At 38.2% G+C, this 24,495-nt stretch overlaps 2 protein-coding genes across 2 annotated transcripts; both read left to right on the top strand.

Moving 5' to 3' along the window:
* Positions 1 to 5,170: 5,170 nt before the first annotated feature.
* On the top strand, positions 5,171 to 5,749 carry LOC145049708 (uncharacterized). The gene has a single exon (XM_078998080.1). It carries the CDS (start codon positions 5,171 to 5,173, stop codon positions 5,747 to 5,749), a length of 579 nt encoding a protein of 192 aa, XP_078854206.1.
* A 707-nt stretch (positions 5,750 to 6,456) lies between these two features.
* On the top strand, positions 6,457 to 7,251 carry LOC145049707 (uncharacterized). Its single transcript, XM_078998079.1, has one exon. It carries the CDS (start codon positions 6,457 to 6,459, stop codon positions 7,249 to 7,251), a length of 795 nt encoding a protein of 264 aa, XP_078854205.1.
* The last annotated feature ends 17,244 nt before the right edge of the window (positions 7,252 to 24,495 follow it).

The raw sequence follows: 24,495 nt of genomic DNA, 5'->3' as shown, positions 1-24,495 counted from the left end.
AACTCTAAGAATTACACCATAAACTGAAGAAGGGTCGAATGAATACCTCAAAATGAAGTCTCTGAGCCCTGGAATAACTGGATTAGCACCCTCTTCAGCCTCCTCTTGTCTTGGTCCTCTTCTATTTGCAAAAACACTAACAAAGATCAAGAAATGACTCCTTTCCTCTCACAAATGCTCTAGCTCACTTAGGGTTTCTCTCTGGGGTCTGGTAGCCGCAAATGACGGCCATAAGGCCCTTTTAATAGGCCCCAAACCCGAGGAATTAGGGTTTCATTAAACAGCGTGGACTCGCCGAGTCCTTGGGGCGACTCGCCGAGTGTAGCCGTCCACCCGGATAATGATTCGCGTCTCTACTCGGTGAGTCTACGCATCAACTCGCCGAGTTCTCCCACAAAACTTGAAATTCAATCGAATAAATATAATACCTGAAATTTTGGATGTTACAGTTTGGGTAGATCTCATATTTTGAAGATTAGGGCTCCTTTTCTATATATTATTGGGACGTTGAGGATTTTGAGTTCATGAGAAGGTTTAGGACTTCAAATCTGGACCTTGTGAGGTCCCTAGCATCCAAAGGTCGCTGCTATATTCAGCCTTAGTGGAACCCCACATTAGAGCATGTTCTTAGCATTTCATGCCTAAAATGTCATGCATGGATGTAAAGTCTGTGACTTTACGTGGTAAATGAGCCCAGAGAGTGTAGATCTAGATTTTGGGAAAGTCTTTTGCCTTAAAATCGTCTGATTAGAGAAGGATTCTGAATGGACTCGCCGAGTCGAGGAGCCGACTCGATGAGTCGGTTAGGGTTTGTCCCGATGAGCTGTCGATGCTGATACTCGGCGAGTTAGGAGTTAACTCGACGAGCTAGACCATCATAAGGATCTCTGAATCACGACTGGAATCGATGAGTCAAATGAGTGCACTTGGTGAGTCAGGTCAAGCTGGGACTGTTGACTCGAGTAGACTTCTGTTGACTTTAGGGTTTGGCCAACATAAATAATGGAGACCATGCAGGTTTAAAATAGTCTTTTACCCATTCCAAGAGTTAGAGAGAGAGTAAGAGAAACTTTTGGAGTATTTGAGTGAGAGTGGGATATTGATTAGAGATGTTTATCTAATGTGTTAGGCGGAGGCTAGTTCGGGATTTCCGAGTACGTGACTGTTGCTTGCAAGTTTACAAGGTGAGTCTTCTCACTATCCTTGCCATGAGTGGTACCATTGTGTGATTGAGATTTTTATTGTGCTTATATGTGTGTTTGATATTCTGCATTATGTCTTTGTGATTTATGCTGAGTATGGTAATCATGAGCCTATCGAGTTGGGACCGGAGGGTCCCATTGAGACATATCGACCAGAGGTCTTATTGAGTTATGGCCTAAAGTGGCTAATGAGCGGTGTGTATGGTATTTTGGGGAACTCACTAAGCTTTGTTCTTACCGTGTTATGTGTTATGTGTTTCAGGTACTTCCGAGGATCGCGGGAAGGCACCAGCGTTATTGTACACACACACCAGAGATTGTTTTATGATTTAGAGGATCCTGGAGTTTTATATACTGTTTTCTTTTCAACATGAGTTTTTGTGAATTGACATTGTGACATTTTATGGTTTATTTATTAAAATCAATGTGTTTTGAGATTTAAAAATTTGGTCAAGATTTTACGTCATTACAGTGCCCGAATCCCTCAAGCCAAGGCTCTGATACCACCTTGAAACGTCCCATAAATATTGACATAAAATTTCGTTTTATAGAAGAAGGTTCATTAATTACTTGTTTAAATAATAAAAAACGATACATTATAATCAGAGTATAAATCACAGAACAAGTCAAATGCGGAACAATAAGTGTGCGTGTCATGCAGTCAACCTGAGCTCTACCTTTTGAAAACCAAGGTACCTAAAACATAAATTAAAAACCGTAAGTACAAAGCTTAGTGAATTCCCAAGATATTACAGACCATACATAACGAAACATATAATGGGCCCCACCCAATCATCGGGCCCCACCCGGTCATCGAGCTGAGCTCAGTAATAAATCGGGCCCCGCCCGGCCTGCATATAACATATATAAAATAAACACATACACATGTAACATAGATACATAGCATACAAACTGTCATCGGGCCCCGGTCAGCATCAGACCTTAGCCCAGAAAGCATATAAACACATACACATGCAAAAGTCACGAAGACAGCTAGCATAGTAACACATCATAAATATGGGCCGACATTGGTGCCTTCGACCTGCTAAACCAAGTGATGAAACTCACCATCACACTGCTGAAGTCTCGCAGATATAACTCTAGCTTCTGGCTGATAGATCCCTGAACTATCAACATCAAAACAACACTCAATTAATAATCAGGTTCCAATCCATAACCATAAATCCATACTTGTTGTAAAAAGACTATTTTAGACGTTACATATAATCTTTATATTATTTTATTTGTAGTATAGTAGTTATAACCTAATGACTAACAAGTTAAATAATCTCTTATTTTTATGATCTTTCTTTCAAATAGTGTGCATCGGTTTCCTTTAATGAGAAAAATTCAAGCTAGAATTATCTATGTGATTTGTCATAACTATAAAATAGAAAGATATAGTCACATTAAGTCCACAAAGTTTTGATCTCTCTTTCAAATAGTGTGCATCAGTTTCCTTTTATGAGAAAAATTCAAGCTAAAATTATCTATGTAATTTGTCATAACTATAAAATAGAAAGATATAGGGGTGTTTGGCTAAACTTATTTATGACTTATTTTCCGAACTTATTTTTTATAGGGTAAATGGCACAAAAAACACTCTTTTTACACAGAAATTCGATTTTGACACAGTGTTTTTTTTTTCTTTTTTTTTGGTCAATTTTGACACTGTGTTTTCTAATTTGTTACAATTCTGACCACTTGACTGGTTAACCAGGTTACATGCTGACGTGACATGATGACACATTAGTTTTGATGACGTGACATGCTGACGTGTCAAAATTGATTTTTTTTCCACAAAAAACACTAAATTTTCATTTTTTTTCCGATTTTGACAGTAAATTTAATTTTTCATTTCAATATTGACACTATGTTTTTTTTGTTCCAATCGAACATCATTTATCAAATTTTGTTTAATTTTGTCTAATTTCCATTTGAAACCGTATAAATATATTTTTTTTATTACATTTTAAACTGTATAAACATATTTTTTCGTTTAAAAACCAAATTTTTATTTAAATACAATGCGTTTTTTTTCTTACATTGAAAACATTAGTTATATCATGAGAATCAAACTAACCATAACCTTCTAGTAAGATGTAAAAATTTGATGGGTTGCAAACTTGATATCCGAGTTTTGATCGACTACACGCCTCCAAACCTCAAAACACATTTTAAAGTTGCATATTTAATATAAAATACAATTTTTATATAACTAATACATATTTATACATAAAAATATGGTTTGAGTATAAAAAAAATTTATTTATACAAAACTATGGTTTTTAAATAAAAAAAACATATTTATACGATTTAAATGTATTAAAAAAATATTTATACGGTTTCAAATAGAAAATTGTCAACATTGAACAAAATTGGAAAAAATGATGTTCGATTTGGAACAAAAAAAGATAGTGTCAAAGTTGAAAGAAAAAATTAAACTTAGTGTCAAAATCGAAAAAAAAATGAAAACTTAGTGTTTTTTGTGAGAAAAAAAATTCAGTTTTGACACGTCAGAATATCATGTCAGCATGTCACGTCATCAAAACTGACACATCATCATGCAACCTGGTTAACCAATCAAGTGGTCAAAATTGTAACATATTGGAAAACACAGTGTCAAAATTGAAAAAAAAAACATGGTGTCAAAATCGAATTTCTATGTAAAAATAGTGTTTTTTTGTGCCATTTACCCCTTTTTATAAGCTCATTTTTTCTGACTTATATTTCATTAGTTCGGCTTATTTTTTTAGTATAAGTCATAATAAGCTCAGAAGTTGAAAAATAATTTATAAAAATTTAGCTTATAAAAAATAAGCTCCGATAATAAGCCATAAATAAACTTAGCCAAACACCCCATAGTCACATTAAGTACACAAACTCATGGATATCATGTTCTTGTTGATTTTTTGTGCATAACCAATTGAATTATAATAGAATTTCGTAACATAGTTTTTCTTCTTGAAACCTATTACCGCTTTCTCCCAGTGGCAGACTTGGGGTCTCGCCACACGTCATTGGCAAAGAAATTCCAGCTCAAGATTCTTATCCTGACACGGATTATAATAAGCCTTTTCTTTACACCCATAAAACTAAATCTCTAAGAATCTCAGGAAATGTGGTATCATCATCGTAATGAATAAATATTATCGACTTAAACAGTGGGGAGGAGTTATTACAGCCATTCACTAGTCTCTTTTGACTAAAGAACTAAGAATCCCTAATTTAATTAGATTGAGTCATGCAACAAGTAGGCCACTTAAAGTGTATATTAAACGAGTACAACTTTTCGGTCTCAATTGTAAAACTAAAAATAAAAATATAAGCCTCTAAATCCTATGTTACGAACTTCTATCGTATTAAAAGAATATTGTCTGATTAATTTTATTCATTTTTTTATTTTTGAAGCACGCCAAAATTCGTGTTTTTTTTTTTTTTGAAATAAAAATGAAAACCATCCATGGTTAGATTTTTCGAATTTTCACACTGGTTTTGGTTTTTCTAAATAGATCAACCTATAATTAATTCCATTACTTCATCAAGACCATGAATACGAGCAATGCCATCACTCAACGATCGAACTTTGCTTATTTCTTTTTTCTGAGGATCGACGAATCAAATGATATTTCTGTTCCAATTTTTGCCTCTGATTGTAGTATATTTATGTGTGTAAAAGATCTCTAGTGATCGATCTGATCTTAATCTTTTTTGAAAGCTTGTATGTATTATATTTTCTAGGATTTATTAAATAAACATAATGGAAAAGATCTCGAGATCCTAGAAGCATACTTAGTTTGCACTGTACATCCAATCACAAATGCTCGTAATTGGGGCGGTTGATTTTGTGGACTATTATATTAGATTCTGGGTCATCCCCCAACTATAATCTATATATTTATGCACAGACCGCATCTCAATATACTCTTAGACATCAAAGAACATAAACACATTCCAGACATACACAAATGGATACACTAAAAGCTCTTCACTGTGAATTGAAGATTATGAATGCTAAAAACGTCCAAGTTACCAACTCCAATGGTTACTTCTTTGTTAGATGCTATCTTTCTGCTGGAAACAACAAAAGGGTTCGTTTAGATAGCCAAGAAGTATCTCCAAACAAAGAATTTTCTATGAACGAATCATTCTCCTTGGATTGCATCGGGACAAAGCAATCAATGGACATGATCATTCACGGAACAATTGTCTTGGAGCTTCGTTTGAGGAGTTATACAGCTGCCATGTTTAGAGGGTCTCAACTAGTAGGAAGAACTGAACTGTCATGGAGAGATGTTTTTGAGTCGCCTAACATGCAAATGGAGAGATGGGTGATCCTGAAATCCAAGAAAAAAGACGTGAAAGCACCTTCTGTTCGTATAGCTATGAAGATTGAAACACCTTTTGGTTGTGGAGTAGATTTGATAGAAAGAAAGAGGAAGAACAAATGGGATGAAAGATGTGGGTGCTGCCATAGTGATTGCAGTCAGAATACATGGCTTGATGGTGAGCTTTTTGCCATAGGAGCTGCTTTGGATGCTTTCTAGAGAGATGTCTTGTTAGTATATTTGTAATTGGAGTAGGTGTTTATTTCTTCATTTTTTGCTTCTGCTGCGTGAAAATCACCAGACAAATTTTGTAGTGAATTGAAAATATATCCCGAAATCATTTGATTTAAACTTTTATTGTTTGTTTATTAATGCATTTCTTAGTGATCTTGATCGTATAAGCATCACAGTTGAACAACCAGATTGATCAAACTTCAAATACATTGTTTGGAATAAAATATAGTTAAGCTGCATCACTCATGACTCAGTTGAGACTTTTTAATAAGTTTATACACACGATTTAATTAACGAGATATTAATATGTGAATAAAATTATGCCCACTATGTAAATCACTTAGATGATCATATGGTTATTTATTAGGCCGGACATAGTAGGGCTGCGGGGAAGGAGCGGGAACCGATCCCGCACTTATGCACACCGCACCGTGGGTGCGGAAAAGGAACTGCGGGGAGAGAGTCCCGCTCTCTCTCTCTCTCTCTCTTTTCTAACCATTGGCCGACGAGATTTTTTTTTTTTTTTTTTTTTTTTTACTCAAACGGCCATATAGATGTTACATATGTATATATTTATTTTTTTTCCTTTTTTCCTTCCCTTTTCTTAATCTATAAATACTCAAACATCTTATCATTTTTTTAAACCATAATCTATATTTCTCTATGTTTCTCTCTAAAAAATATAACTCAAAATGTCATCATCTTCATTATCCGATTCGACAACAGTAAAGGATGCTAAGTTTATCAGTTCTGTCATGTCGAAAACGGTTGCATACTATCAAAACCGACTAGGTGAAACACCTAACCTAAGAAAGTCGCCGTTATGTAGAAATCAAGAAGTCGGACACGATCGCCTCATAGAAAATTATTTTGCAGATGACGCCGTATACGCTGTAAAGTTTCGACGTCGGTTCCGGATGAGAAAGGAACTATTTTTACGTATTGTTGGCGATTTGGAAGGTCGCTTTCCATATTTCCAATGGAAAATGGATGCAAGGGGAAAAAAAGGTTTCTCTCCCATTCAAAAATGCATGGCTTCAATTCGTCAGCTAGCATACGGCATAGGCGCAGACAAATGGGACGAGTATTTTAGGATGTCAGAGCGTACCGTGAGGGAGTCTATGTACAAGTTCTGCAAAGCGATCTGTTTGGTTTATGGGCAACGATATTTGCACAAACCAACTATCAACGATATCCATCAATTGTATACGGTGCATGAAGGCAAACATGGATTCCCTGGAATGCTAGGTAGTATGGATTGCATGCATTGGAGTTGGTCATTATGCCCCAACACATGGCGTGATCAGTACATGAGAGGCGACCACAAAGAGCCGACGATCATTCTAGAGGCTATCGCATCACATGATCTTTGGATATGGCATGCATTCTTTGGTCCAGCTGGTGCAAACAATGACATCAACGTGCTAGACCAGTCGCCTGTATTCAACGATATCTACCTTGGAAAGTCACACGATGTACCTTTTTAAGCAAATGGGGTAGCATATAAGCGTGGATACTATCTTACTCACGGTATATATCCTCCCTTGTCTGTTTTTGTGAAATCGTTTACATGTCCTAACGACCCGAAAATGAAAAAGTTTAAAGATGCGCAAGAGTCGGTTAGGAAGGATGTGGAGCGAGCATTTGGTGTACTTAAGAGACGTTGGCAAGTACTAACAGTCAGGGCAATGTCATATGAGGTGAAAAGTTTACAACACGTAATGTATGCATGTATCATATTGCATAATATGATTCTTGAAGATGAAGGAAGAGTGATATACTGATACAACGAAAATGATGTTTTGCCAAATGTCGAAGGAGTAGCCGTTGGTACATAAGAGTATAGGGTGAATAGAAGAGAAGTACACAATCGCGACATTCATCAGGCCCTTCGTGTTGATTTTGTGGAGCACATTTATAGGGCTCATATTCAGCCCCCGCACGAGTTATCTCATGATGATTTGTTTGACAAATCAGACGAGGATTCTGATATGTTCGTCGAGAGTGAAGATTCCGACGACGAGAGTGACGCTGGGGAGGATGATGCACATGATCAAGGCGAGGACGAAGACGATGATTCCGAGTGACGTATCTAGGTTTAGATAAAATTAGGATATTAATTAATAATTTTGTTGTAGGTTGTTTGATTTTTTTTTTATATTTGTTTTTGCGGTTTTTTTTCTACTTATTTAAATATTAGGGTTAATGTTTTACTTAATGAAATGCTTTTTATTTTTAATTAAATTTTATGTTTGATATGAATTTAAAAATTATAAATCAAAAAAAATTATTTTATTTAATATATAAAAAAAAAAGTGAGGGAAGGGCTTCCCAGCCATTCATTGACTTTTAGTTTAGGGAAAGAAGAGTGAGGGAAAGAGGGGTATTGCCCACCAAAAGTGACGGAAGCTTCCCTCCTACTTCTTCCGGTCTAAGCGTTCAATAGATGTATCAGAATCTATACCATAATATGAAACTGGAGTGGACTCTTTTTAATCATTTATTGAGTTAACTTTTTGGATAACTTGGTATTTTTGGGTGTAAAATATTATTGTTTAAAGTTACTTATGCTCATAAAATACCATTTTTATAATAGTTTTAATAGTATTTTATGAAGAAAAAAAAACTTTTTATTTTATATAGCAATTAAAAAAAATCATCACACATTTGTTATAACAATTTTTTTTACTGCGAGCCAATTGGGCCGAAGTAGTAAAATTTTAAGGACAATCGAACTTATAACTGTTATATGCCTTGTTTTAAACCTTTTGAGTTTACTGTTTAAATATCTGATTGGTATGAATTCTAGTTTTGTTTGCAATGTTTTTGTTTGTGAATTTAAAAAAAAAAAGTCGGGATCATTTATTTATTTATTCTATTACCCTTTTGTCGCCGCTAATACACTTGCGTCGCCGCTATTGCCTGTCGCCGCTAATACTCGTGTAGATAACCCCTTTCCAGTTTCCTTTTCCGCGACTTTTTCTTCAGCTGTTTCTTTCCTTCTCTCGCTCGTTTCTTGGTTGCTGCTTCTCATTTTCATCAGTTCACAAGTTGATTGAGTGGAGGACGAAGATTTAAGCTGGTGCTAGCCCCTCCTGCTGCCAAAATACCGCCACACCTTCTCCCAAAATCGGCGACCCTTGAGCTCAATTCGGAAATTGCCCACATTCAAGGTCAAATTGCTCCTATTTCTTATTATTTTTCTTTTTTGGATGATAAATTGGTGCTATATGTCGGAAATTGCCTCTTGAATTGTTCTTATATCACCGATGAAGACAAGATCATTCCTATTTTTTTTCTGGCTTCTTATCTGCACATGAATATATAAATTGATGCTATATATATATATATATATATATATATATATATATATATATATATATATATATATATATATGTTGGTAGTTGCCTCTTGAATTGTTATTAGATCATCGATAAACAAGACCATTCATATTTTTTTTGCTTCCCTGTGTGAACGATCGATGAAGGAGATTGGTATAATGATATGTTAGTTATGGTTTGATATATTGATATTTTGTAGTTTGGTAATTTTTGGAAAGTACAATACTATAATGGAAAGTAGAATGGTATAATGATATGTTATTGTTAGTTATGATTTGATATTTTGATATTTTGTAGAATGGTATAATTATAATGCTATTATCATATGTTGGTAATATATTTTGTTTTCTTTGTAGTTGGAAATGCTTGAAACAATACTAAAGGACCCACTTGTTCTGCAGCATTGGAAGAGTGGTTCCGCTCATTGCCGCCACCAAATAATGAAGGAAATGATGAGGACGAGTAGTTACTTTAGGATTTTATGAAATATTTTTTAATTTGGAAGAATACTTTAAAATTTGGTATAGACTAATATTTTGTATTGGTTGTGTATGGATTAATATTTTGGATTGGTTGTGTATGGATTAATATTTCTATAAAAAGTTATCAGATTTTATAAATGTTATATTGGTTTATATATATATATATATATATATATATATATATATATATATATATATATATATATATATAAGTTTAATGTTAAATAAATAAATAAAATAAAAATTAAAAAGAAAACCAAAACTGTTTTTGCGGCGACATCTTTTGTGGCATTGTACATGTATTAGCGGCGACAAACTATTAGCGGCGACGAGCAGTATTAGCGGCGACATATCATTAGCAGCGACTTTCAACCTTTAGCGGCGACTAAAGGTGTATTAGCGACAAAACATTATCGGCGACGCATTTGCAGCGATGTGTCGCCGCTAAAGGTATTAGCGGCGACTTGCTGATCCTTTCGCGACGATAGACGTCGCCACTGTTGCCCAGTCTTCTTGTAGTGTATCTTGATGTTTGAAAATAAATAAGAAAGAACGAAATAACTATAACATATTGAAAAACTATGTTGATGTTTGAAAATAAATAACAAAGAACAAAATAATTAAAATGGGGTTTCACAATTTTGGATATACTTTGGAGTTTCTATTAAACAAGTAAAGCTGAGAATGAGACAATTTTATCAAAAATCTTATCCTTGGTATGCTGATGCATTCCAAAGCCATGTATTACATATGTGCATAGCTCCCAATTAGTTGTTAACACAACTAAAGACCTAAAATATTAGTCCGAAAAAAACATTTTTTAATTGTTCGAATCGACACCACATGAATAATTGGCATTGGTGGCGACGCTTTTAGCAGCGACAACCATCGATTGCGGCAACAACTTTTGCGTTAAACGTCACTGCTAATGGTGGCTGTTAAAGGCATCACATACTAATGCTCTTTGATGTCGATCCGTGTGAATCCTTGATCTTAAACCCCAATCGTTGATATTGTGCCCAATCCAACAGTTGAAAACACACGTCGTACATCGCAATAGCTGCGACACCGTTTGTGGTGACGATTGTTGCTGCTAATGCTAAAAAAATTGCCAAACATCCCCTCTAAAATGTGTCGCCGCTAATTCATTTTGGTTTCCGCTAATGGTTTTGCGTCGTTGTTAATATCTGTCGTCACTAATGGTTTACTATAATGCTTCCGTCGCAACTCATTATTTTTCGTCTTCTGTCTTTCACTTTTCTCTGTAAAAATTACTACGGTGGTTACTTCTCTTTAGTTGATTTCATCGGATTTTACTCTCATTCCGTCAATTTTGTTGAGGTTGCTTATCACTGACGGTGTGGATGCTTATCACCGAAGATGACAAATAAGGTAAGGAAACCTCCGTTTTTCTTGTTTTTCGTTTTCTTTCTCTTCTCCTTAGTGATATGCGAGAAGTATTGTTTCAGTCCTATGATGAAATTGCTTGTTTTTCGTTTTCTTTCTCTTCTCCTTAGTGATATGCGAGAAGTATTGTTTTAGTCCTATGATGAAATTGCTGAACTCTAGTGACTTTTCTAGTTTTCTGCTAGAATATAGCCAAAAACAGTCTTGTTGGCCGGAAAAACGATCTTTGATGCCGGAATACCACCATCACCACCCTTCTCCACTGGATTACACCACTACAGGCTCCTTTATAATATGCTTTTTATTTTGTATATGTATAATGTATATTTTGTGCATGTATGTGTATGTATGTATGTATGTATGTATGTATGTATGTATGTATATGTGTATATGTGTATTTATATATGTATTTGTATGTGTATTATGTATGTATTTGTGTATTTGTATGTGTATCATGCATTTATACGTGTATCATATATTTGTAATTTAATGTATATCATGTATGCATATATGTGTTTTGTATGTGTATTATGTATGTATATATGTAAATGTATGTATAGAATTTTATGTATGTAGTTTGTGTATTTGTATGCAATTTGGAAAGTTCAAGGCTATAATGGAAAAAATGAAAAGATAGGTGTAACATTCCGTTTAAAATCATATTAAATAAATAATACACTCTAAAGCCCCGAGATATAATTATTATTATTACTTTATAGCCAAATCAATAATATTTAGCGGGGTGTTGGTTTCAGGGAGCCAAATGTTATAAATTGGATTTCGGGGGTTAAAGTGTCATTTTCGAGTTTTATTTTGTAAAGATATTCAGAAGTGAGGTGTGTTTGGTAAGATTAGGACATAAATTGAGAGGATTTTGAAATCATGGGGGCTGAATGGTAACTTAGGGATCTGTTTTGAAAAGACTAAGAGTGGGAGGGACCAAATGTGTCAATTTCGTTTATCAGTTTGAAAGGAACACGGGACTTAAAACCCATCATTCCCTTCCCTCCCATTTTTGGATGCATACTAACACTAAATCTAGACGCAACATCCAGCCGCCACCCTTATGTCACCATGCTCCAGCCGTCACCATCGTGTAGCCACAAATAGACCGACGAGGGTCACTGCCGCTGTGCTCTTCGCCGGCAAGGATGGGAGTCACAAGCTTCATGTTGTGACCGTAGGGAGATGGGATGAAAACCCTATGGCTGCCAGGTCTCTCTCTCTCTCTCTCTCTCTCTCTCTCCCCCCTCTCTCTTCGTCGATGATGCAGCCCCTCTTCGCTATTCCGTCATGTCTCGCCGGTCACGTCGCCATCGCCGCTGCTGCTCCGAGCGGCGACTTCTCTTGCTGCATCCCTCGGCTATTGTCTGCCACCGCATGGGTGGCAGTGTTGTACGTGTTAATAGCGGGTGCAAGGTGAGTTTATTTTTTGAGCAGCAAGCGAGCGTGTGTTAGTCGTGTGTATGGGCGGATGGTCGCATGTCGCAAACAACCACTATGGCAACCAACCATGGTGGTTGCCGCCATATCATCTCCTTCTGCTGCCACCGGCCACTGTAACGAGGTAGCTGTGTGCATGATTTGGTGTGGGAATGAACGTATTTCATGAGTTTAATGATTGTATGGATCTCTTTCGGCCAGAAAACGGAAGGAAACTCATCACCACCACAGTGAGGTGGTTGCCGCCACCTTCTCCCGTTGCTCTGTACTGCTAGTCACCATCTTCGGTGGCCGTGGGCTTTCGGGTGCATTTGGATTGATGTTTGGAGTGCTTTTGGTGTTGCTTTGGCCCAAGATCATAACCACCACCAACGCGGGGTGGTGGCTTGCACCGTGAACCACCACCAATCACCACTACTAAAGGTGGTAGTGGGTGGTAACCGACTTGATTGTACTTTAATTAATGCAAAACATAACTATTGGATTAATTGGTTTTGGGATTTGGTTGGAAACCCTAATTAGGGTTTAGAAAAACCTTCATTTTGGAAATGTGTATTTTAAATTTATCGGGACCTGGGTTTGGACCAATGGATTTGGATTTTTGAATTACACCCGACCACATTGCATATTTGGACTAGTGAAGTGATGGACTTAATGGATTAAGTCCTTAATGGGTGAAGTAGGAATACTTAACCCTAATTGTTATTTTATGTGAAAAACCCTAATTGGGTTTGGGTTCTTATTGGGCCATTTCTTGGTCTAACTTGCTATGGGCCTTTGTGGGCCAAATGGGGAACATGTTTATGGACTAAGAAAATTATTGGGCTTTAGGATAAGGCCCATTTGAGAGGCTTTGGCCCAATTTCGGAAACTGGGCCATAGGTGGGCCATAATTGGGCCTTGATGATTATGAGATATTGGACCATCGGAAAGAAAAATGTTTGGGCTAGGATAAATGGTTGGGCTATAAGACATGTCCATGTAAAGGTTTGGTCCTAATTTGGAAAATTGGGCCATATGTTGTGCCTTGGTTTATTGATTAGTTTTTAGGCTTTCATAGTGTGTGTTTGGACCTTGGCTTTAGACCAAGTTAGGTTAAGGGTAAAATAGTCTTATACCACAAACATAGACTTATAGTTATGTATTGGAACCCAATTATTAATTTGGTGTTGTTTTGATATGGAAAATTCGGGAATCTATCATCTAGTAGCTAGGGTTTTATTTGCAGGACATCAGCAGTGTGAGGTGAGTCTCCTCACCATACCAATGGGTCGAAGGCTCCAAGGCTGGACCATTTTGTGATATGTGGTACACTAGTTTATGTAGTGATATGTGGTATGCCAGTTGGTTATATGATATATACTATGCCATTTGTTTATGTGATTTTTGCATGAAAGACCATGGGGGAGCCCATGGATTTGGATGTAAGACCTTGGGGGGGAGTCAATGGTTTTTTGGGTAAATACCATGAGGGAGCCCATATGGCTTGATTGTAAGACCATGTGAGGGAGCCCATGGCTTTCCAGGTCAAGACCATAGGGGTTTTCCAGGTCAAGACCATGGGGGGAGCCCATGGCACATAGGTGTAAGACCATTTAAGGGAGCCCATGGCATCCTGGAGTAAGACCCTGGGAGGAGCCCATGACATCCATATATGTTTGTATGCATTATTTATGTGATATGTGGTATACTAGCTGTTTATGTGATATGTGATATGCTAGTTATCTTTGTGATACTTGCATGAAAGACCACGGGGGGAGCCCATGGCGCTTGGATGTCAGACCATGTGAGGGAGCCCATGGCTTTCCAAATAAAGCCCATGGTGGGAGCCCATGGCACTTAAGTTTAAGACCATCTGGAGGAGCCCATTTCATCTTGGAGTAAGAACCTCGGAGGAGCCCATGGCAACCTTATATGATCATGTGATTGATATGTCGTATATGACCGATATGGCCTAAGTGGTGGATATGGTTTATGCGGTTATGTGGACTATGTGGGGTATGCTCTAGGGAACCCACTAAGCTTCGTGCATACAATTTTGTTTATGGTTTCAGGTATCTTGGGTTTCGAAAGGAAGGGTCCGACATGATCATAGCACACACCCGTGTTTTCCGCTTTATGTGATATTGGGACGTAACTCTGATAAACGTTTTAATTTAACTAATGTGTTCAATGGTTGGATGAAGTAACATTTGTGTTTGAGTATAATGAAAAATGAAATTTTTTTACCATTGATTTTTGAGTTGTTACAAGTTGGTATCAGAGCCTTGGTTTGAGGGATCCAGATACAATTTTAGGTGTGTTTGAACTCAAACTGAGGATCTGTAAAGTTTTAAATGTTATTAAGGAAAGAGTTTCTAAGACAAGAAAGGATGTGGTGCATGCAATCAACCAAGTTCAAGTAAGTTTCCCCAGAATACCCATATGTGTATCTGTTTTGATTTGATTTATGAATCTAAGAATCACAGGTTGGATAATCTCAACGTGATGGAATTGACCCTATTGCGTAGCTCTCGTCTGAGCCCAACCATTCTAGGGTGGAGACTTTTACTCGAAGGATTATCCGATCTCTGTTTCAAGTGGCTATATTCATGAAGTAATTAGTTGACATTAATGGGAGTTTCTTCAGCAGCTAATGGCAGGGTGAGGTTGGGAACCTAGGAAAGCCTAGGATATGCTATAGTGGGTCGATAGTATGGTTCAGTGAGTACCGGCGTAATGGCATGAATAAGTGACTTAAAGGATTTGGGAGGATTGATGAGGAAAGTAGGGATAGGTGTGGAATGTAGTATTAGGCCCATACCACTGAAAGCGCAGGATCCATACTTGAATCGGTGGGAGTCTTGGAGAATCTAAGAAGCTTATGGGAAGGAGAATTCTTGGTTATGCTCTAATAGTAGGGATAGCTGCTTTGCCAGACGAGGATGCGCACACATGAGGAAGGACCGGGGTTTGGTCCCGATTCCGGTGGTGAGCTAGTTAGTGGAGGGACTGCCAGGGATTTAAGTTTGCATTGGCTTAAGGAGATGGAAAGTGTTTTCCGCACTAGTCCCTACCCCTTAGGAGCTAAGGTTTGGTTCGTTGTGGATCTCTTGTATCGGATGGAACAAATTGATTGTGCGTTCTATTGCGCTTTCGGGATTAGAGACTATATCTTGGGATTAGTTGCAGCCCGAGTAGGGTAGAGGTTGCTTCAACTACTATAGTTTAGCCGGGGATGATTGAGTTCTCGAGTGTGTCTAGGTGCGAGACCTTGAATGATATGATCTCTAGAGCCCGAGAGCGGGAGATAGATTTTGAGCACATTGGGAAGGGGAGACCAGATCAGGTGCATATATTGGAGGGTCCCAGGAAGAGACCTAAGATTTCGGATCAACTTTCGAGAGGCCAGCAGGTCCGGATTCAGTGCAACATTTGTGGGAAACAACACGATGGAGTTTTTCGTTCCAAGGGTCTGGGTAAGTGTATCGCTGGGTTTGTTTCCCTGATTGTGTTTGGGTTATAACTTCAAACATTGTCATATGCCATTTGTATACCGTGAGTCACGGGGTTGTTAGTGAAAGGTTGTTTGCCTCCTAGCTGGTTTGGAGCGTTCAATGTTATCTGGGTATATGGTCGAGATCGGTTCAGGGATGTGATGCGGAAGGTCTATGGTAGGGATTAGTCACTCCGACATTATGCTTGGGTCGGCTTTTGGAAGCGCCAGAGGAAGTGGTATACGACGGAGGATTTGGTCTTGATATCGGTAATTTGGACTTCAAGATATTAGTGTGGCATCATTTCAAGGCCTCTGAGATTATTAGTTTCTCTAGGATTCGGGAAGTGTTCGTCTGATCTGTAGGATTTGTGTGGTCTTTGGGGTTTGGGCCAGTAATAGAACACTAGCATGGGTAAGCATAGGTTGTCAGCAGTTTGGTTGTTTAAGAGTAAGAAGGACTGGGAATCCTTCAAATCTCATGTATTGCGAAGACTTAGTCGAATCTACGTGGGGGAGAATCACGCAGGTATTCTGGACAGGAGCAGGTATGAGACTTGGATGAGTTTCTCATCCCCATCTAGGAAATGGCAGCCCAAGTAGCTTATTGGTTTGCGGTTTGTGTGAGTTAGGAGTTCAGCATAACTCTTCAGCTTGTGAATCGCGTCTTCTTGGTGCTTGATAGCAGAATTTGGGGAATCAGGTTGGGGGTTCCAGTCATGAAGTGAGTTCATTTGGGTGCTTGGTCGAGTGCGTGCTCGACTCTGTGTGCGTTCCGAATTGATAGATTGGGGGCAAGACGTAGGGCTGTGATTGTGTTGAAGTGAAAGTGTTGTAAGACTACGGGGGTGCCATAACAATCACTAGTTGTCATATAGTGTGAAAGTATTGTAAGACTACAGGGGGCTGTAGCATTCACAAGCGGCCAGATAGTGTGGGAAGTGCAGAAAGACTATAGGGTAGCCGTGGCATTCACGAATTTGTTTAGATAACTTAGGCCAGGGTGGTTCAAATCGCAAGGTTGTGAGTATATCACAACACAATTGAAGTCAAGAAACGGTACGTCGAAGAAGACCATGTATGATGTAAGACTATAGATATTCTGGTAGCATTCACCTCTTTGCATCGGATTCAGTGGCGACAGGTTGTCAACCTATCATGATTGGACGAATGAAAGGATTAAACGAACCATGAGTGGTGGTATAGATAGGACAGTTATTGTTAGCCCATGTATCCTTCGGAGGTCGCGTGGGACTTCTGCACGTGTCTTTGGCCCAACAACCGGTTATGTGTCCAATGTTTCTAGTAGTTGACAGATAAGGTGAGATCAGAGAGGTCTCAGTTGTTTCTGAAAAGCAGCAAGTCGCAACAAGAAGAGTCGAAGTGGGTTTAGTGACTTGGGATTCGTGTGTGAGGTTGTTGTATTTAGGGTATACGCTAATTTCTTTGCAGTTGGATTAAATAATCTCAGAGTGGTTGATTTGACCCTATTGTGCAACTCTCGTCTGAGTCTAACCGTTGCAGGGATAAGTTTCTTACTCGAATGATTATCTGAGTTTTCTATCAAGAATAAGTGTATTGCAGGGAAATTTGGTCGGTGACTCTGTTTTCTAGTGGGAACCTCAAGTTATCAGAAGTTGAGTAGCCAGTTGGGAGATAAGGGCAATGAATTCAGGCGATGATTCAATATGGGCGGTCTGTCAGGGAGACAGTCCATCTCGAGATTTCAGGTTTCAGATTTGGTAAATGGAATAATATTGCAAGGAATTCATTTCATCTTCGGGTTTTAGAACCCTGCGGGTTGGTTTTGGTTGCCTTGGAAAGGTTGGGGTATGCTTGTGGTTGTAGTCGTGTTGCTCAAATTATTTGGCGTGTCAGGAGTGGTAAGGAATGATTTCAAGGACGAAATCTAATTTAAGCTAGGGAGAGTTGTAACATTCCGTTTAATATCGATTAAATAAATAATAAACTCTAAATCCCCGAGATGTAACTATTATTATTATTTTATAGCCAAATCAATAATATTTAGCGGGGTTTTGGTTTTGGGGAGCCATATGTTATAAAGTGGATTTTGGGGGTTAAAGTGTAATTTACAGGATTTATTTCGTAAAGATTTTCAGAAGTCAGAGGTTGTTTGGTAAGATTAGGACTTAAATTGGGAGGATTTTGAAATGATGAGGGTTGAATGGTAACTTAGGGATCTGTTCCGAAAAGATTAAGAGTAGGAGGGACCGTATGTGTCAGTTTCGTTTTTCAGTTTGAAAGGAACACGAGACTTAAAACTCGTCATTCCCTTCCCTCCCGTTTTGGGATGCATACTAACCGTAACCCTAGCAGCAACATCCAGCTGCCACCCTTATGCCACCATTCTCCAGATATCGTCATCTTGTAGCCACGAATAGACCGACGAGCGCCCCAGCCGCTGTGTTCTTCGCCGGCAAGGATACGCCGTGAGTGTGGGGAGACAGGATGAAAAAAATGTTGCCGCTAGGTCTCTCTCTCTATCGATGATGAAGCCCCTCTTCGCTGTTTCGTCATATCTTGCCAGTCACGTCGCCATCACGACTGCAGCTCAGAGCGGTGGCTTCTCTTGATGCGTCCCTCGGCTATTGTCTACTACCACATGGGTGGTGGGGCTGTACATGTTAATAGAGTGTGTAACTTGAGTTTTCTGTTTAGAGTAGCAAGCGAGTGTGTGTTAGTCGTGTGCCTGGGTGGATGGCCGGAAGTCGCAAATAAACTCCATGGCAGCCAACCATGGTGGCTGCCACCATATCATCTCCTTCTGCCGCCACCAGCCACCGTAAGGAGGTGGATGTGTGCGTTTTTTGCTGTGGGAATTAACGTATTCATGAGTTTAATGATTGTATGGATATCTTTTGACCAGGAAACTCATCATCACCACCGTTTGGTGGTGGCCGCCGCCTTCTATCGCTGTTCCGCCACTGCTAGCCACCAACTCTGGTGGCTGTGGGCTTTTGGGTGCATTTGGATTGATGTTTAGAGTGCTTTTGGTGTTGTTTTGGCCCAATATCATAACCACCACCAACGTGATGTGGTGGCTGCCGCCAACCACCACTATTGGAGGTGGTAGTGGGTGGTACCCGACTTGATTAGACTTTAATTATAGTAAAACTTAACGATTGGATTAGTTGGTTTTGTGATTTGGTTGGAAACCCTAATTAGGGTTTAGAAAAACCCTAATTTTGGAAATGTGTATTTTGGATTTTTCGGGACCTGCATTTGGACCATTGGATTTGGAATTTTTAATTACACCCGACCACATTGCATGTTTGGACTAGTGGAGTGATGGACTTAATGGATAAATACCTTAGTGGATTAAGTCCTTAACGAGTTAAGTAGGAACACTTAACCTTAATCCTCATTTTATGGGAAAAACTCTAATTGGGTTTGGGTTCTTATTGGGCCATTTCTTGGTCTAACTTGTTGTGGGCCTTCGTGGGCCAAATGGGGAACATGTTTACGGACTAAGGAAATTGTTGGGCTTTAGGATAAGAGCCATTATGGAGGCTTCGGTCCAATTTGGAAAATTGGGCCATAGGTGGGCCATAATTGAGCCTTGATGATTATGAGATATTGGACCATTGGAATGCCAAATATTTGGGGTAGGATAAATGGTTGGGCCATAAGACATGTCTATGTAAAGATTTGGGCCAAATTTAAAAAATTGGTTCATATGTTGGGCCTTGATTCATTGATTCGTGTTTGGGTTTTCAGAGTGTGTGTTTGGACCTTGGTTTTGGACAAAGTTAGGCTATTGGTAAAATAGTATTTTAACACAAACATAGACTCATAGTTATGTATTGGAACCCAATTATTAATTGGTTGTTGTTTTGATATGGACAGTTCGAGAATCTGTCATCCAACAACTAGGGTTTTATCCGCGGGACTTCAGCAGTGTGAGGCGAGTCTCCTCGCCATACCAATGGGTCGAAGGCACCAAGGCCGACCCATTTTGTGATATGTGGTACACTAGCTTATGTAGTTATATATGGTATGCTAGTTGGTTATATGCTATTTGCTATGCAATTTGTTTATGTGATGTTTGCATGAAAGAACATGGGGGAGGTCATGTCATTTGGATGTAACACCACGTGGGGAAGCCCATCGCTTTTCAGGTAAAAGCCATTGTGGGAGCCCATGACACTTGGATGTAAGACCATGTGGGGGAGCCCATGGCTTTCTAGGTCAAGACCATGGGGGAGCCCATGGCACATAGGTGTAAGACCATGTGGGGGAGCCCATAATGTCTTGGATAACACCCTGGGAGGAGCCCACGACATCCTTATATGTTTATATGCCTTTTTATCTGATATGTAGTATACTAGTTGTTTATGTGATGTGTGATATGCTAGTTTTATTTGTGATACTTGCATGAAAGACCATGGGGGAGCCCATGGCACTTACGTGTAATACCATGTGGAGGAGCCCACAACATCCTAGAGTAAGACCCTGGGAGGATCCCACAACATCCTTATATGCTTATGTGATTGATATGTCGTATATGACTGATATGGCCTATGCGATTGATATGGTTTATGTTGTTATGTGGATTATGTGGGGTATGCTCTAGGGAACTCACTAAGCTTCGTGCTTACAGTTTTGTTTATGGTATCAGGTATGTTTGGTTTGGAAAGGAAGGGCACGACTTGATCGTAGCGCACACACCGGTGTTTTCCGCTTTATGTGATTTTGGGACGTAACTCAGATAAATGTTTTAATTTAAGTAATATTTTGAATGATTGGAAGAAGTAACATTTGTGTTTGACTATAATGAAAAAGAAATTTTTTACCCTCTATTTTGGGTCGTTACAGTAGGACACTATAGTTATCATGAACTTAATGTGTAAAGTACAAAGCTGTAATGGAAAGTATGAAAACTGGTTAGATGCTATAATGGAAAAACTGATCATGGTCTTAATTTGTAAAAGTAGAATGTTGTAATGATCATGACCTCATTATCTAAAGTACAAGGGTTTAATTATCATGACCATAAATTGTAAAGTACAATGCTATTATTGAAAAAATGTAAAAATGTAGGATGATATAATTCACAAAAAAACTATACGATATATAAAGTACAATACTAATATAGAAAACAACATAATATGATTGTTCAAAGTACAATGCTATAAAAGAGAAAATAAAAAATAAGTAGGATGTTATAATTCACAAAAAGCTATATAATATGTAAAGTACAGTAGTAAAATAGAAAACAACATAATATTATTGTTTACAGTACAATGCAAGAATAGGACAAAAAAAATGAAAAAGTTGAACACTAAAATTCTATTTGTTTACGTACTTTCGTATTAATCATCATGATCTTAGAAATACCTGCCCGAAATTGATTTAGAAACTAATTTAATGTTATCCCCGTTTGTGGCTGTTTTTTGAGCACTTTCTCATTTAAGATGTCAACATTTATTACTTGATGTCTATTTAAGAAAGATTTGGTTGTTATTTTCTCTTTGCGACTCATGTGTGTGTGTGTGTGTGTCTATATATATATATATATATATATATATATATATATATATATATATATATATATATATATATATATATAGAGTCAAGATCAAATAAGAAGGAAATTTTTGGTAGGAAGGTAAGAAGTTTTTTTTCTACATATTTTTTTCACGAACAAACAAAATGAATCATTAGATGGTTCATTTGTAAGATGATTCACAAGAAAAAATTCTCAAAAAACATTTCGATGATTCATTTATATAATGATTTTGTTGTTATTCACTAAAATTGTCATAAAAGTGAATTTTTTCTTAATTTACTTAAAAATGAATCATAAAGATGTTTTTTTGAGAATTTTTTTGTTGTGAATCATCTTACAAATGAATCACCTAGTGATTTATTTTTTTTGTTCGTCAAAAGAATATGTAGAAAAAAAACTTCTTACCTTCCTACCAAAAAAATTTTCTTACCGGATCTATATCCTATATATATATATATGTATATATATATATATATATATATATATGTATATATATATATATATATATATATATATCTATATATATATATATATATATATATATATATATATATATATATATATATATATATATATATATATATATGGTAGCTAAGGGTTATCCTACCAAATTTTTTCTTCAACATACAATCATGTAAAAAAAGTTCACATATGAGATAAGGTATACAAAAATTGGGCTTAGAAGCCTATCCTTATGAATACTATATTCGTTTATAATTATTTGTTCCCGTTTGGGGGATACTTTTTGAATCATCTACTTTATGAATAATCTATTTGACTTTTGATTCCCTTATTGTAAACACTAAACACTAAACTATGTTTTAGTTGCATCATGTCTTTTGAAAAAAGTTGGAGTACTAATCCACATCGTCAATCTCTCTTGTTATAGCTAGGACTTGAATCTATTATGAAGATATCTAAGTCACACCTTGATAGTAATTGTGAAATCATATGTCCACTTAAGAAATGTGAAATCTAGGGATGGTATGTTATACTAAAATGTAGCTGAGTACCTAATTCCTAATGAAACTTCCTCTAAAATCTAGCACACTACCCAGTGGATGGTAAGTATCTCTACTCCCTACAAAATCTAGCACACAATCCCGAAGCATATCTTTGAGCATCTGAATTGTCCACCCTCTTTGGCCGTCAGTATGAGGATGATATGATGTACTAAAATGCAGCTGAGTACCCAATTCATCGTGAAATCTCCTCCAAAATCTAGAGGTGAAATGAAAATTCTGGTCCGAAACCACCGAAACTGGCACCTTATGCCGAACTACCACCATCCACATGTAGATGTCAGCTAACTTCCCTACAGATATGCTCTCGGCAATTAATATGAAATACATACTCTTGGTTAGTCTATCAGCAATGATAAAGATAGAATGAACACCACGTGTTGTCCTTCGTAAATTTGTAATGAAATCCATAGTAATCTCTTCTTACTTCCACATGGGGATAGGTGAGGGTTGCATCTTGCCGTGGGTTTTCTGATGCTCGACCTTGACTTTCCTATAAGTCAAGCACCGCTCAACAAACCAAGCTATCTCCCTCTTTATACATGGCCACTAATAGCTTAATCTTAGATCTCAGTACATCTTTGTGGCCCCAAATGGATAGAAAACTTTGACTTATGCGCCTCCTCTAGAACTGTCTGTGTTACCCCACCTAATGCCAAACCCAAACTCTTCCACACCTAGTCAACAACCATGACTGTCTCTAACAAATAAGTGAATTTGTCCCCTGATCCGCTCGACCTTCCAGTTTTCCTTTTTCAATCCCTCCACCTGATCCTTCTTGATCAAATCTAACAAAGGCGATGTGACAACCATCCTCAAACAAATATCTCTAATAGAAGAACTCACCGCCTTACGGCTGAAAGCATTGGCCACCACATTGGCCTTCCTACGGTGTTATAGGATCTCACAATCACAGTCCTTTAACACATCCAAACAGTTCCGCTGACGCATATTCAGATTAGGCTGGTGCACCAAGTACATTAAACTCTTATGGTTCTTGTACATAGTACACCAAACCCTATACAGATAGTGTATCCAAATCTTGAGGGAAAAAACCATGCCACCCAACTCTAAATCATGCTTTGGGTAATTTGCTTCATGAGGCTTCAACTGCCTCAAATCGTAAGAAATCACATGGACCCTATGCATAAGAACAACTCTAAAACCTGAAATAGAGGCGCCAAAATAAACCACAAAGTCGTACAAAACCTTCTGAAGCACGAGAGTAGGGGCCACACACAATCTCTGCCTCTGTGTCTCAAAAGCAAACTGCTGATCAGGACCACACCGAAAGGTCACATTCTTTTTTATTAAATGGGTCAAAGGCACTGCAATCTTGGAGAAATGTTGGACGAATCTTCGATAATACCTTATGAGGCATAAGAAACTCTGGATCTAAGATGCGGTCTTCAGAACCTCCCATCGCATCATGGCCTCGACCACGCTTTTGCCACGTGTCCTCGCCTCGCATATGCCACGTGGCGAAATCTACTGAGTCACCCTCGCATGAACAGTAGCCACATGATCCTCGCATGCAACCCACATGATCCGACCCGCGTGTTGCTTGCTGATTGGACCGAGGGTGCGGTCCAATGATCTTCCGACGCCTCACTTCTAACTCATAATCTGAGCCTCGCTGGCCCAATCCGAAGGCGCCGCGTGCCCTTCGCGTGTCCGAAGCTCGCACCCACCTCCTGTCCTCGCTCCGCGGATGCCACCTGCCCTCGCTGACTCTTCCTTCTCGGCCGAACCCTCGCAGCTCTCCCCTATAAATAGTGGCCTTGCGAGATCTTCCGGCTACTTTTTGAAAATGGCCAATTTTCACCCCTTTTTTAATATTTTAGACATTTTCGCTTCCCCCAATGCCTCGAGATCATTTCCAACGCCCGGAACACGTCCCGGAGTGCCTGAAGGCCCAGAAAATTTATCTTTTCGGTTTTGAAGCCCGACCTTTCGCAGAGCCCGGTTTCTTAATAAAACTCCCGATTTTATTAAAAACGATCGTTTTAGGAAATGAATTGCTGCCCGAT

This window comes from Lactuca serriola, chromosome 5, assembly GCF_051521515.1.
Source record: "Lactuca serriola cultivar US96UC23 chromosome 5, Lser_US96UC23_V15, whole genome shotgun sequence".
Lineage (NCBI taxonomy): Eukaryota > Viridiplantae > Streptophyta > Magnoliopsida > Asterales > Asteraceae > Lactuca > Lactuca serriola.
This window is presented reverse-complemented; position numbering and strand designations above follow the sequence as displayed.

What these genes read in the sequence shown, in the direction of transcription:
- LOC145049708 (XM_078998080.1), top strand. Translation starts at nt 5,171, where the DNA reads ATGGATACACTAAAAGCTCTTCACTGTGAATTGAAGATTATGAATGCT.
- LOC145049707 (XM_078998079.1), top strand. Translation starts at nt 6,457, where the DNA reads ATGTCATCATCTTCATTATCCGATTCGACAACAGTAAAGGATGCTAAG.